General features: G+C 57.2%; 2 protein-coding genes across 2 annotated transcripts; one reads left to right on the top strand and one right to left on the bottom strand.

Annotated features, from left to right (window-relative positions):
* Nucleotides 1–6,153: 6,153 nt before the first annotated feature.
* Nucleotides 6,154–8,353, bottom strand: Mrpl54 (mitochondrial ribosomal protein L54). Its single transcript, XM_042693757.1, has 3 exons — nucleotides 8,206–8,353; nucleotides 7,351–7,516; nucleotides 6,154–6,465 (listed from the first exon to the last, which is right to left on the bottom strand). The coding sequence occupies exons 1-3, from the start codon at nucleotides 8,321–8,323 to the stop codon at nucleotides 6,333–6,335; spliced, it is 417 nt and encodes a 138-aa protein (XP_042549691.1). The 5' UTR covers nucleotides 8,324–8,353; the 3' UTR covers nucleotides 6,154–6,332.
* Nucleotides 8,354–9,616: 1,263 nt separating this feature from the next.
* Apba3 (amyloid beta precursor protein binding family A member 3) lies at nucleotides 9,617–14,499 on the top strand. The gene is made up of 11 exons (XM_042693721.1): nucleotides 9,617–9,766; nucleotides 10,183–10,773; nucleotides 10,863–10,902; nucleotides 11,839–11,984; nucleotides 12,072–12,158; nucleotides 12,241–12,402; nucleotides 13,055–13,234; nucleotides 13,318–13,530; nucleotides 13,623–13,742; nucleotides 13,846–13,986; nucleotides 14,272–14,499. The coding sequence occupies exons 2-11, from the start codon at nucleotides 10,210–10,212 to the stop codon at nucleotides 14,341–14,343; spliced, it is 1,725 nt and encodes a 574-aa protein (XP_042549655.1). The 5' UTR covers nucleotides 9,617–9,766; nucleotides 10,183–10,209; the 3' UTR covers nucleotides 14,344–14,499.
* The last annotated feature ends 62 nt before the right edge of the window (nucleotides 14,500–14,561 follow it).

Genomic DNA, 14,561 nt, shown 5'->3' with positions numbered 1-14,561 from the left:
CAGTGGCCTGAGTGCTGCCACCCCGTCTGCTGCTCACAGTGGCTGCTTCCACGCTGACACACGCTGGCTCTCGTGTATGACCTGGGGTCAGAGGCTATTTCTGGCACATGGGACGTTGGTGCTCAAAGCAGAAAGTCCCTGGGTGACCAGGCCAAGTGGCTCCTACTGGACAAGCCGGCCTGACTCAGGCCTTAGAAGGCTGCACCCTGGCCCCAGAGCCCAGTGAACCTAGCTGGGCATCTGGTAGGGCTGCTCTCCCTGCTCTGCCCTTTGTCTCTAAGCCCCCTGCCCTCCTGGCCTCACCCCCCACACACACACATACACACACACAACCCTGCAATCCGGAGCCATAGCTGGCTCCTGGTCTCTAGTCACTTGGCCCTGAACTGTACTTGTGCAATCCTGGGCCCGGCTCCTGGCTCTGTGCTGTGTGTTGTGTGCCTAGACATGGCTTGGCCCATCTGTCTCTGTCTCTAATTCTGTCCTGTCTGTGTCTGTCTGTGTCTGTCTGTGTCTGTCTCTGTCCTTTTTTTGTCTCGGTCCTATCCATCTCTCTCTCTGCCTCTGCCTCTGCCTCTGCCTCTGCCTCTGTCTGTGTCTCTGTCCTATGTGTCTTGTTCTCTGTCCTGTCTCTGTCCTGTCTCTATCTCTATCTGTCTCTGACTCTGTCCTACCTCCGTTTCTGTCTCTGACCTGTCTCTGTCTCTGTCCTGTCTCTGTCTTCCTATATCTGTTTCTATCTCTGTCCTGACTGTCTCTATGTGTCTCTCCCTCCCTCCAAAGCCAACATCAGACATGTCTCCATCCCTGGCCCTACATCTTCTCCCAGCATTACTAAATCCATCTGGCCCCCACTCCCCCCAGAAGTGTCTCGGTGCCCCACCCCTCCAAGCTCTCCTCCAGAAGTGCTCCCCATCTCTCCTGCCCTTGCCATGCCGACCAGGCCTCTCTCTTACATGGACACTGGCTCCACACTTTGCCCACAGAGCACTCTTGTCCAAGATGCCACTGTGTCTCTTGCTCTAGAACCTCCCATGGCTCCCATATACCCTCTCCTTCACCTCCAATCCTAGCTAGGATTTGCACCCTTTCACTCTATCTTCCATTCCTCAACAGCAAACTCCCACCTGGCACGCCTGCCCGCCCCTGCCTGAGTTTTCTCAGCAGGTTAATGACATGTGACATGGCACGCCCTGATTTTAATTCCCTCACAAGCACCTGTCACTAGAAGGCCGGCTGCATGACTTTCTGTTTTGTTCACTGCTGTGAATGCTATCTGGGCTTCATTAAGCGATCAATGCATGCCTAGCGAGTGAATGAATGAGGAACACCTATTCATTGTTCAAGACACAGGAAAAAAGCATGCCCCTACTATTTGCCCTGGTAGGAGAAGTTCACTGGCTTCCCCAGATCCCTTTCACTCTCAAAATCTTAGACAGTCTTTTTCTTCCTCCAGCTGATAAAAATGGTAACCGGGGACATTCGTTGAGCACTTCCTATATGCCAAAAACAGCATGGCACTCTAGTTTCTTCATGTCACTTTGAGACCCCCGAGATCGCACCAAGTAGGTGCTGGTGTCACCGGTTCACAGCTGGCACCAGACTGGTGGCCCTTAGTGCCCCTCAGCCCCTCCCCCAGCCTTTTCCCCCAGTCAGAGGGTGAGGGGAGGCCTCAACTAACCACCAGCACTAAAACTACCCCCGGGGAAGCTGGCCATCAGAGACTGCTGCAGGCGGTGAGCATCAAGGACAGGTGGCAAAGGAGGGGGGCAGGGATCCCCAGAGAGGACTTAAGCCCAAGAAGGTGGCCCATGGGGACAGCATCCTGCCTCCTCCTCCTGGGGGTTCCTCAACATACAGGGACAAGGACCTTAGGACACAGACGAGAAGACAGAATGGAGAGGAGTGGAGGCAGAGACAGGCCACAGCAGACACTAGAGGCACCCGGGTGGGACAGGGTGGGATGGGGAGCCCATCCCCCAGCCGGCAGTGCTTCCAACTAGCTCACCACAGTCTGTCCTGCTGCTGTCTGCCAAGTGAGGCCTGGCTATGTTCCTGAGCCAGAGAGAGCAGTTGGGGGATCGAGGGCGGGTGTACCTGGGACAGAGGAGCCCCAAGCCAGTTACAGCGCTCTCCCACCACCAGGATGTGTACAGCAGGGAGCTGGCAGGCAGGTGCATCTGCCTGAGGTACTCATGGGCACTGGGCAGGTGACAGCACCCCGTTTCCCATGGCGGGGAAGATACGGGCCCTCCCCCCACACCCAAGAACCAACAGAAGAGAAACTGTCCTTCCTGACGCTGAGGCCCTGATGCAAGAGAAGTTTGGCCAGCTGGGAAGGAGAAAGGGGATGCGGAGATGTGGTTAGGGCGCAGGCGCTTTCCCTGAGCTGAGTGTGAAGGGGTGAAGGGAGGCAGAGAACGGGGCTTCAGAGAACTGAGGAAGGCCTTGAATGGAGAATTGGGCTCAACTCCATGCCAAAAGAAACCAGCAAGAGGGAGGAGGAACGGCGAGGAAGGCCTGGATGCGGGGAGGATGGAGGGCTGCAGGCCAAGGTCCCCTTAACACAGTGCCTGTGGGAATTGGGGGGCTGGAGAGGCTCTCTGGGTGGAGTGTTTAGGTTCTTGTTCCTGAGCTGTGGCAACCTCGAGACTCCCCGAGGCACCAGCTTCTGCCATTTATCCACCCTCCATCCATGCACCTATCCCCGGAGCCGTGCCTGGGCCCCAGGTCCCCCATGGCACCAGGCTTCCTACACTTCCTGGGACCAGGCCTGGGGGGATTCAGGTGTTCTTGGGGTCCCATGCCTTTGGGCCAAGGTTCACTGACAGCTTCATCCTGGAGGAGCTGGTGCAGGATCAGGGCAGGGCCTGGCCCCCAGCGTGAGCCTGGGGCCCCTCCAGCTGCCCTGCTCAGCTGGAGCCCAAGGCCTGACACAGGCCTGTGACAGAGGCCACTGTCCAGCCAGGCTGTGTGGGAGCCCATCCTCAGTCTCCTAATCCAAGCCATGGTGGATCCTGCAGCAGGAGTCACCAGAATGTGGACTGTGAGTGTGGACAGACACAGCCACTCGGCCCGCCCCAGGCCAGCACCCACGGCCACACTGTCCTCAGTGACAAGACCCGTGGCGCTCCTGCACCGGCTTCCTGTCCCCACCACACAGGCCCTCCCACAGCCAAGGCCCAAAGGAGGCTTCCTGAGTCAACCAGCAGGGGTGGACAGGTTTCCTGCCACTGTCCAAGGCAGACGGTGATTCTGGGTGCTGGGACAGGGTGAGGTGGCCATGGCTGGGGGGTTCAGGGGAGACTGTCAGAGGCCGGCCCACGCTGGGCAAGGTCTATGTCTGCCACACGGCACCCAATGCTGGTGTTGCTTGTGGCCCTTTGACCCTGGGCCATGTGTGTATCACCGTCTGGCCAAGGGCAGGGCTGGCCTCTGCCCTGATCCATGCTGCCACGGGGCCCTGTCTCCCCAGGGCTCAGCAGAACATAAGTGGGTGTCACCCTCCCATAATAGGGCTGGGTTCTAAACAGACTGCTTGGGGCTGGGCGTGACCTGTGACCAAGGGGCGGTGGGGGGGGGAGGGGCAGGCTGAACCCTGTCTGAGCCAGGGCCTAGAGCCTGGAGAGGAACAAAGCCAAAGCTGCAAGTGGCTGAACCCCCCCCCAACCAGGCGCTGCCTCCAGGTCCCAACCCCAAATGGTCATTGGCCCATTCCCAGGTGCCCCTCACACAATCTGGGGACCCCTGAGCCCAGGGCCTCCTTGAATGGATTTCCAGGGGAGCCAGGAAAGAAGCGTCTTCTTCGGAATCTGAATAATGACAGACACACTCAGATCCCCAGTGGATGAGTTTTATTCTGCGTCGCTTGCGGAACAGTGGGCGGCACAGGCGGCCACTCTCGGCCACCCTCAGCGTATGTTCTTTGATCTCACACCAGGGTGGCTAATGGCTGTGTGCAGAGACCAGGCCCCGCCCCTAGATTCAACAGACCCAGCGTAGGGGTTTCCTGGTGCAGTAGCCTCAGACCTAGCTGGGTGCTAGGTCGCTCTTTATGGATGTGCCTGCCCTGAATGTGGACAGCATGCCAAACACAAAGAACTTTCCCATACCATCTCCACTGTGGCCATGGAGCTTGTCCACCCAGCCTCTGACCTCCCCACCCACCATCTACCCATCCAATCCAGCCACCCATCCATCCATCCATTCACCTGTCTACCCACCATCCATCTACCCATCCACCCATTCACCCATCCATTCATCCTCCCATCCATCTACTCATCCATCCATTTATCCATCCACCCACCATCCATCTACCCATTCATCTATTCATTCACCCAACCACCCTCCATCCATCTACCCGCAATCCATCCATCCATCCATGTACCCATCCACCTACCATCCAACTACCCATCCATCCATCCACCCATTCACCTATCCACCCACCATCTATCAACCCATCCATCTATTCACCCATCTACCATCCATCCATTTATATCATCCACCATTCGCCCATCTACCCATCAACCCACCCATCCATCCACCATCTACCCATCCACCCACCACCTATCCATCCACCATCTACCCCTCCACCCACCACCTACCCATCCATCCATCCATTCATCCAACCATCCTTCATCCATCCATCATCCATCCACCAATTCACCCATCTACCCATCTATCAACCCACACACCCATTCATGCAATGAACCACCAGGCACCAGGCAGAAGAGACATGGCAGTGAAGATGACAGCAGGTTTATGGGCCAGGGAGAAAAGAGTGGGCTGTGTGGTAGTTTACAACAGAGTGTTCTGGTTCAAAGGTGACAGCTGTACAGAAGACAGCTAGTGACCAATGAGAAGGGAGGCGTCAGTGGGTGGGGCCTGGTCACCCCTGCTTATCCCTCCACCTGCCACAGCAGCTGGAGGACCGGTGTGGTGATCCCTCTGCAGCCCTGCTCTCCTTTCCCAGGAGAAGAGCATGTACAGAATTGGCCCCTAGGCCAGCCAGGGGATCTGCAGGGTGAGGTTTGCTCCAAACCTCACGGCTCTCCCCCTCCCCAAATACACAATCCATCAGGCCCCTGCACTGTCCCAGGCCCTCACCGTGGAACCCAAGTGCATCCACCATGGCCAGGCTGAGCGAGAGGATGCAGGAAGCTGTGGTAGGGCTCTCTGGTGCCTGTGGCTCAAGTTTCTAAGTCAGCACATCCCAGAATGCAACTGGGGAGGTAGAAGGAAGACTAGGCATGTCTCCATTGGAGCGGACAAGCTGCAGACTTGAGTAGGAAAAGCAGTCATAAGCTCTAGTTCCACTGATCTATGAGAACCACCTGTGATCCCAGCAGGCAGGCAGCGGCTGTGTCTTCCCCAAGTGGAATAGAGGTGCCAGTCTGCACCACCCACGGGGGGCACAAAAGGACCCAGTTAGACAGAGCCATAGTTCTGACTCTTTTTTGGGTCCGGTCGTTGGGCCTGAACTCTGGGCCTGGGCGCTGTCCCTCAGCTCTTCAGCTCAAGACTAGCGCTCTATCACTTGAGCCACAGCGCCACTTCCGGCTTTTTTCTTTTTGCTTATGGGGTGCTGAGGAATCGAACCCAGGGCCTCAGGCATGCAAGGCAAGCACTCTACCACTGAGCCACCTTCCCAGCCCTGACTCTTTTTCTTTTTTTTTTTGTCAGTTGTGGGACTTGAACTCTGAGCCTGGGCGCTGTCCCTCAGCTCTTCAGCTCAAGGCAAGCACTCTACTACTTGAGCCACAGCACCACTTCTGATTTTCTGGTGGCTTATTGGAGATAAGAGTCTCATGGACTTTCAAGATCGGGCTGGCTTTGAACCGTGATCCTCAGATCTCAGCCTCCTGAGTAGCTAGGATTACAGGCCTGAGTCACCGATGCCATGCCTAAAGCTAGTTGCCAACTGAAGCTCACAGACAGTTCAGGCTGGGTCTGAGGCCCTTTAAACCAGGAAACAGAGTTTCTTGTTGGCCTGGGCAGCCTCTGCATGAAAGTGTGGGTTGAGGCCTCTTGAACAGGGCTTAGGAATCCCAGACCAGAGGAGGACTGTAGGAAGAGGACTTGCAAAAATCCAGCCCACTGCTGGGTGGGAGGGGTCAGTTCCTCTGGGCTGCTATCAGACAGTACCAAGGAGCCAGGAGCACCAGATTGACCAGGACATGTTTATTAACCTGGGCAGGACTGGCCCAGACTCGCTACGTCCACACAGGGCTGCCCCCTGCCCCCTGCAGTGGAAAAGTGTCCATTCTCTTGAAGTGCCAGGGGTTACCTGGACCCAGTCCCTGCACCGCCGCTCCCCTCCCCCCCCACCCCCGCTAGAACTTCTGGTTCTTGCTCAGCCGATTGTGTCTCCAGATGTTCTGTTTACGCAGGAGGCGCCAGTACTCCCGGCTCTCCGGGTCCAGCTCTTCCAGTGTCTTTGGGGGGCCCACGTTCATCTGGAACAACCTAGCAGTGGGTGGGAGTCAGGGGTACAGTGATCCTCTGGTCCCAGGTGTCCTGAGTCCTTGCCCAAAAAAGTGCCAGGGCTGGAGACAAGTCCCACCAGGAGGTTGTGACCTTGAGGTTCCCTCCTGCTCCCTCATTGGCCAGTGACAGGGCCAGCCGCCCCCAACTCTGGTGATGTCTGCAGTGGGCACATGCCCCATCCTGCCCCTGAGCCCTGTCCAGCAGAGAACATGTTTGCAGTGTCACTCAACCCTTTTGACCCTTGCCCAGCTCTCCAGGCTTTCCAGGCCCTGCCACTGCTCAGCACCCCACAAAAGCTTCCCAGCAGCCTACAGGGTCTTGCACAACCTGCCCCATCTCCTCCCTGACTCCCTCCTCCCTCTATCCCAGCAGTCCCTCTGCTCCAGGCACAGGGTCCTCCATTCTGTTCCCCCAAATACACCAGGCTCAGTCCTGTCTCAGGGCCTTTGCACAGGCTGCACTGGCTACTTTTGAAATCCCTTCCCATCCACGTTTCACCTCCAAGACCCTTCAACTTGATTAGTTAAGCCCCTCACCCTGCTCTCACTCACCCTTCCAGCCCTTCCAGTGAATACAGTCTCTATATCTCCTGATCCATTCCTCTGCTAGCTCCATGAAAAGGACATTTTGCTTTTTTTTTTTTTTTAATGTACTTTTGAGCTTAGGACAGGACCTGAGCCAGTCAGCCCAATAAATGTTTGCTTAAGGAAAGATCAAAAGGCATTTCAGGTGCTTGGTATGGGATTAAGTCTAACCATCAAGTCTACAGGGCTGATAGCTGGTGTGCCCATTTGGAAGGTGGCCTTGACCTTCAAGGGGCAGAGGAGTTGTTTGGCCCAGGAAACCACAGCTGGACTCACTCACCACTCAGGATACTCAGCATCCGGCTTCAGGACCACATCCTGGCCCTCCTTGTAGATGTTGACACCCATGGCGTGTGTGGTGAGCTTGACTGGGTCTGTACACACGTCTGGATCCTTCAGCACCTGGCTGACCATGCCACCTTTGCCACCTTTGGCGCCCTTCATGACTGGGGGGGGGGGGGGGGGGGGAGAGGGACAGGGGAGTCGATTCAGGCCAGCTCCACACACTTGTCCCTTGGCCACACCTGGAATCTTCTTCATTTAAAGGGGGTAGTACGAGACTTCAAACCTCAATCCTCGGTCCTGAGCAGCGAGGATTACAGGCATGAGCCACCCAGCCCCCAGCTTTCATTTCTTTGTAATGCTAGTTTAATTTTTCAAGAAATCCACCAGCTTGATGTGTCTTTAAAGTCTAACATTTGCCACTTCCTCCCTCCCACGAAAGAGAGCAGGCAAGGCGATCTGTAGGTGAGATATAACAATATCCGATATTTAAGGTTATCTTTACAATTCGGGGTGATGGCCAGACCGCCTCCGTTCACATAGCAAATTGGAGACAGAAACAAGATAGGAATCCCCCACGCCGAAACCCACATAACCTTTATCCACCTCGACCCTCATCACCAGCTGCTCGGACCCACGCCCGCGCATGCGCACCCAGCGCAATCACGGCCAAGTTGAGTCCAAGCGCTCAAATTAAACCTCTCAAGCTGCGCGTGCGCATACCGCCGGCCGCAGCTACCGCTTTACGCCTGCGCAGTAGTTCCCAGCTCCACCTCCTCAGCCGGCGCCTGCGCACTGCCTACTCCCCGTGCAACTCACCATCCCCGTCACGGTCCCCCGTAACACGGCTCACCCGGTTTTTTGGCATACTCCCGGATCAGCAGTTTTCTGGGAGCTGTGGGGTCTAGATGCTCCCGAGTCGCCCAACCGGCCCACGTCCGCGTAGCCCCGAAAAGACGTCCGGCCGCCATGACATATGCCGGCTGCTTGCACGTGCACGCTTCCGGGAGACGTCAGCGACCCAGGAGGTGCTTGGAAATTGTAGGCCCTCAAGGACTTCTGGGAAATGTAGTCTTCTCAAGTTTAGTTGTTAATACAACTTTTGTAGACCTCAGTTCCTGTGTAAGAGTCTACTCAAAGAATATTAACTTCTTTGGCTTTCTTCAGTTACATATTTTACTTCAAATGTCACACCATATGTATTTCTAAGTATATGGAGCAATTCTAATTGCTATTCCGTGAGCAGTTATTTAAAGCCTAAAAACAAGAAAAGCAAAATACTTTGATAGACTATATTACAGACATAGTCGAAATCTTAAATCTACTCTAACCTGCTAGATCTCATTCAATCCTCACAACTAGGATTTAGGTACTATTATAATCTCTCATTTATAACCCAGGAACTGAGCTGGGCAAGGTGGCTCATGCCTCTAATCCTAGCTTTCAGGAGGCTGAGATCTGAGGATCACAGTTCACAGGAAAGTCCATGGCATGCTTACCTCGGATACACTACTCAGAAAAAGCTAGAAGTGGTGCTGTGGCTCAAGTGGTAAAAGAAACTCAGGTACAGAGCTCCAGGCCCAGAGTTCAAGCCCCAGGACCAGCAGAAAAAATAAATAATTGAGACTCAAAGAGACATAAGTTCCTAGACCCACCCTATAGCTGGAGCACACCATACTGTCACGCTGCTATGAGCCAAACTCAAAGTCCAGCTTTAACAAGCTTCCTCCCATAGCTTCTGGTGTTCCCCAAATCCCAGAGACTATCCTTCTCTCTCTTTTTAATGTGTCCCAGCCCCATTTCTTCCCATGTGCCATCACAGCCTAAGAATCAGCCAGTGATGAATAGTGAATAGCCTTGCTCTTTTTTTTTTGGTTCAGTCGTGGGCCTGAACTCTAGGCCTGGGCGCTGTCCCTCAGCTCTTCAGCTCAAGGCGAGCGCTCTACCACTTGAGCCACAGCGCCACTTCCGGCTTTTTCTGCTTAGGTGGTGTTGACGAGTCGAACCCAGGGCTTCATGCATGAAAGGCAAGTGCTCTACCACTGAGCCACCTTCCCAGCCCCAATATCCTTGCTTTGTGCAATAGAGAGGTCAATCCAGCTTCCCCCTGCGATAAAGAAAGCCTGGGATTCGAACCCGAGTTCCCCAAAGAACTGTACTCCTAGCGCCGCCTTCCCTACCCGGTGAGGCAAGATAGGCTCAAGGACTACATTTCCCAGTAGGCACCGCGCGAATACGCATGCGCAGTGGGTCCAGGCGGAGAGGCTGTGAGAGCGAGCTGAGTGGACGTGGGGGTGTCGGGGGTTCGCGGGCGCCGACGGCTTCTGAGTGAGCGGCGGGAGCTTTGCGGGGCCTGGCCCGGCCGCGGGGGGTCCTGGGGACCGCGCGGGGAAGAGACGACCTGGGTTTGAGAAGTGAGTGTCTCGGTGCTGCGCGGCGGGGTCTGGGGCCGGTTTCGGGGTGACCGAGCGGCGGGAGGTCTGTCAGAGTCTGGGGTGCGGGTTCTGCGGGCTGGGGCTGTGTCCCCTCCCCTGGGAGGGTCCGAGGTCGCGGGGCGGCACTGGGCGAACGCCGCGGAAGGAGGATTCGGGAGAAAGGGTTCGGAGCCCGCCGCGCTCGGCCTCTCACGGCCGCCCTCAGTTTGCTCCCCGTGAAATGGGAGCCGGGCGCGGGGAGTGGGGGCCCGGTTCTACGTGCTGCACGACTGTCATCGGCCAAGAACCGCCCCTGCACACACACTCACACACACACACACACTCACACACACACACTCACACACACACACACACACACACACACACACTCACACACACTTCATCCTCTCTTTCAGCCGCATGAAGACGCCAGGGCCTCCCCCATGGAGTTCCTAACCACCCCGCAGCCCTCCTCAGGGCCTCCAGCCATGGATTTGGGGGAGCCCAGGGACTCCCTCGTGCCCTCTGAGACCCGCAGCCCTGACAACAGCCGGTGGAACCCTCAGCCTGGAAGCCCTGGCCTGAGTCAAATGGACCTGGACCCGTCAGGCGTTCAGGATCTGGTAGGACAGTTGGAAAATCTGCCAGGAGATCTGGTGGGCCTAGCCCCTGATGGAGCCCCCTGCCCGCTGCACATTGCCACCGGACACGGCTTGGCCTCCCAGGACAAGGAGGATGCCCACGGGCTCTTGTCAGCAGAGGCTGGCCGGGAGGACCTGCTGGACCTCCTGCAGTGTGAAGCTGGCTCTTCTTCCCAGCCTGGTCCTCTGGAGCCCCCCCAGCCGGCCCCTCGCCTGCTGCAGCCTCCTGGGGATCCCGATGGGGAACCTGGTCCCCCAGAGTGGACAGAACAAGAGGACAGCAGAAGTTCAAGCAGCTCCCCAGAGCTCTGGCTGGAGACAGTGCCTCTGGTCACGCCTGAAGAGCCACCTGCTGCCAGTGCCCAGGTAGTGTCTGGGTATTTCTCCAGCAGGTGCCTCGGAGGTCTGGAGCTAAACAGGGGGACTGAAGTCTGCCGTTCTCTCTCTTCTTCCAGAGCCCTGAGACCCTGGCCTCGTGCCCTGCCCTCCAGGAGGGTGAGTGTCCTCACATTCCAACCCCAGACTCCATCCCAGGGCATGAGGGTTTCCAGGCACCAGAACCATACTCTCAGAGTTGGCACAAAGTTTGCCAATAACAATGAGGGCTAGGCTGGGTGACAGTGGCTCACACTTGCAATCCCAGCTTCTCAGGAGCCTGAGATCTGAGGATTGTGGTTTGAAGCCAGCCTTGGAAGGAAAGTCCAGTGCGACTCTTTATGTCCAATTAACCACCAGAAAATGGGAAGTGGCACTGTGGCTTAAAGTGGTAGAGCATTAGCTTTGAAGGAAAAAGCTCAGAAACAGCACCCAGGCTATGAGTTCAAGCCCCATGAACAACAAAAAAGAAAAACAAATGAGGTCTAGAAGCCCCTTCAAGTGGTTTTCAGAAGATGGGTGATGGCGAGGAAGAGCCTGAGTACTCATATTGAACCACAGTGAGCACTGAGTAGTAGAGCAAGTATGGCCACTGGCAGCACTCGATTCTAGATTAAAGGTTAGCACATGACCATCTGCTGGCTGAGACCAGCCTTGGTCTGTTCTGCTAGATCTCATGAGCTAACAGTGGCTTGTTTTTGATGGTATTGGGGTTTGAACTTAAGGCTCCACATTAGCTGGGAAGGTGCTCTGCCACTGAGCCATACCTCTAGCCTGACTTTTGCCCTTTTTTATATGGTTGGAAAACATTAACGTTGACATGTGGATCTGGATCCGCAGTGGACTTTTTACCCACAGTGGGCACTGCGGGGGGGGGGGGGGGGGGGGAGGAGGGGGCAGGGGAATCCTGGGGGGAACAGGGCCGATTGGCTCAAGACTTAACAGCCAGGAACCAAGCCACATGGGTGGTTCTGGAACAGTGGGCAGAAACCCCAGGATCGACAGGACTGACTATGGCTTCCAAGGCTGACTCTCTCTCCCCACCACTGCCCTCAGTCCCTGGGCCCTGTGACCATGAGGACCTCATGGACGGCGTCATCTTTGGTGCCAAATACTTGGGCTCCACCCAGCTGGTGTCGGAGTGGAACCCATCCCCCAGCATGCGCATGGCGCAGGCACAGGAGGCCGTGGACCGCGTCAAGGTGAGGGGGGGAGGGCGGTGCTGGTGGGGAGCCCTGGGTTGGGCGTGGTAGGGTGTCTGCGGCCTCGACTCCCATGCCTCCCGGCAGGCCCCGGATGGAGAAAGCCAGCCCATGACAGAGGTGGACCTCTTCGTCTCCACCAAGAGGGTCAAGGTCCTCACCGCTGACTCCCAGGTACCCAGCAGCCCGGGGAGGGCAGCAGGGTTGAGAGATGCAGGGTCCAGGGAGGCCCTCAGCCCACTGCGCGTCTCTCCAGGAGGCCATGATGGACCATGCACTACAGACCATCTCCTACATCGCTGACATCGGCCCTGTGCTGGTGCTCATGGCACGGCGGCGGCTGGCACAGAGGCCAGGCTCCCAGGACCGTGCCTGCTGCCTGTACAAGATGATCTGCCATGTCTTCCACTCTGAAGATGTGAGCAACCTCTGTTATTGGCCTGGGCGGGGTGGTGGAATGGGGAGCCGGGGGTGAAGCATGATCTGGACCCTACTACTTCCAAACCTTCTGGTCACATCTAGATCCTGACAGCCACTCTAAGTCCCCTGCAGTCAGGGCCAAGGTATCTCCTCCTTTGGAGGACTGTGTAAGTTGGGGCTCTGAAGTGTGTGTAGGAGTCTGTTCACAAGTCTTTACCCTTGAATGCCTGGGCTTACTGATCTCTGCCAACTTTGGTTAATGATCAGTAAATCCACACACCAGGGGTATTGGGGGGTTTGAACTTAAGGTTCCACATTAGCTGGGAAGGTGCTCTGCTGCTGAGCAACACCTCTAGCCTGGCTTTTGCCCCCCCCCCTTTTTTTTTTTGGTCAGTCGTGGGGCTTGAACTCTGGGCTTGGGCGCTGTCCCTGCATTCTTCAGCTCAAGGTGAGCGCCACTGACTAGGTCTCCAATTAATTACGGACAGATAGCTCCCCCAAAATCTCCAGTGCAGAAAGCTTGTCTCCTGGAGATCTTAGCCCAAGCAGGGCCAGTGGGGGCTCAGTTCCAGGGACAGCCAAAGGATTGTGTTAGACCTGAAGGGAAGTGTGTGGGTAGCATGGCCCAGGACTTGCCACACCTCCCACAGGCCCAGCTTATTGCCCAGGCCATTGGCCAGGCCTTCTCTGTGGCCTACAGCCAGTTCCTGAAGGAAAGCGGCATTGACCCTAGCCAAGTGGGCACCCGGCTAAGCCAGGGCAGCCCTGGGCCCGGCCACCTGCACAATGGGGACCTGGATCATTTTTCCAACAGCGAGAACTGTAGGGAGGTGAGTGACCTGCCTGCTCCCACCCCCACCCCCACCCCCACCGCCGCCACCAGCCACTGAGCTTCCTGGCTTGTTCCCACCAGGTGTGCATCGAGAAGCTCCGTGGCGAGGGCCTGGGTGTGGCCCTGGTGGAGTCCGGCTGGGGCTCTCTGCTCCCCACAGCCGTCATCGCCAACCTGATGCACGGGGGGCCCGCGGAGCGCTCTGGAGCCCTCAGCATCGGGGACCGCCTCACCGCCATCAACGGGGCCAGCCTGGTAGGGCTGCCCCTGTCTGCCTGCCAGGCTGCCGTGCGGGTGAGTTTTCCCCGCCCCTGGAGACCCCGCATTCCCAGTGTCTGAGGGTAAACTGAGGCCTCAATCAGGCCACTGAGCCCCGTGGTCCCTAGGAGGTGAGGCCACACACGTCAGTGCGGCTCAGCATCGTGCACTGCCCGCCCGTCACCACGGCCATCATCCGGCGGCCACACTCCCGCGAGCAGCTCGGCTTCTGTGTGGAGGACGGCATCGTGAGCGAGCGGGCGGGCGGGCGGGACGCCCGGGAGGCTGAGGGTTGGCAGCTACCCCGGCACCCACTGGGTTCTGAGCACCACGTCCTCCTCCCTCTCCCAGATTTGCAGTCTCCTGCGCGGGGGCATCGCTGAGCGTGGCGGCGTACGCGTGGGCCACCGCATCATCGAGATCAACGGGCAGAGCGTGGTGGCCACACCGCACGAGCGCATCATCCAGCTGCTCACTGAGGCCCACAACGAGGTCCCTCCACCACCACCACCACCCCCCGCCTGCCCAACCCTTCCTCTTCCGTGTCCCCACCCAGCCTTTCCGGCCCTGGCCTCGCTGCGGCGTCTAGGCCTCTCCTCTGGCTCCCCCTCTGCATTCTGTCCATCGTTCCCAGTCCTGACCCTGATCGGCACCTGTTCTGATTCTGCCTTCCTCATCCTGGCCCACCTCCCCACGCCCACCCTCCTCTCCTTTCTTGATCTCACCCTCCCACACACACACACACATCTTCGTTCCTGACCCCGGCTTCCCCCACAGGTGCACATCAAGACGATGCCCGCGGCCACCTACCGACTGCTCACAGGCCAGGAGCAGCCCGTGTACCTGTGACCACCCTGCCACCCGCCCTGCACCACCGTGCCTTAATCGTGACTGGCTGCAGCCCCTCCTCAGCCAGCCAGGACCCCAAAAGATTCTTGACTCTATTTTTTTTTAATATTAAAAAAAAATTACAAAGTTTGCTGGGTGCCAGTGGCTCACACCTGTGATCCTAGCTACTCAGGAGTTCAAGATCTGAAGATCGTGGCTCAAAGCCAGCCCCAGCAGGA

This window comes from Dipodomys spectabilis, unplaced genomic scaffold (assembly GCF_019054845.1).
Source record: "Dipodomys spectabilis isolate Male_0828 unplaced genomic scaffold, ASM1905484v1 ptg000173l, whole genome shotgun sequence".
NCBI classification, from domain to species: Eukaryota; Metazoa; Chordata; class Mammalia; order Rodentia; family Heteromyidae; genus Dipodomys; species Dipodomys spectabilis.
Note: the sequence above shows the minus strand (reverse complement) of the source record. Positions and strands in the feature narration are given on the sequence as shown.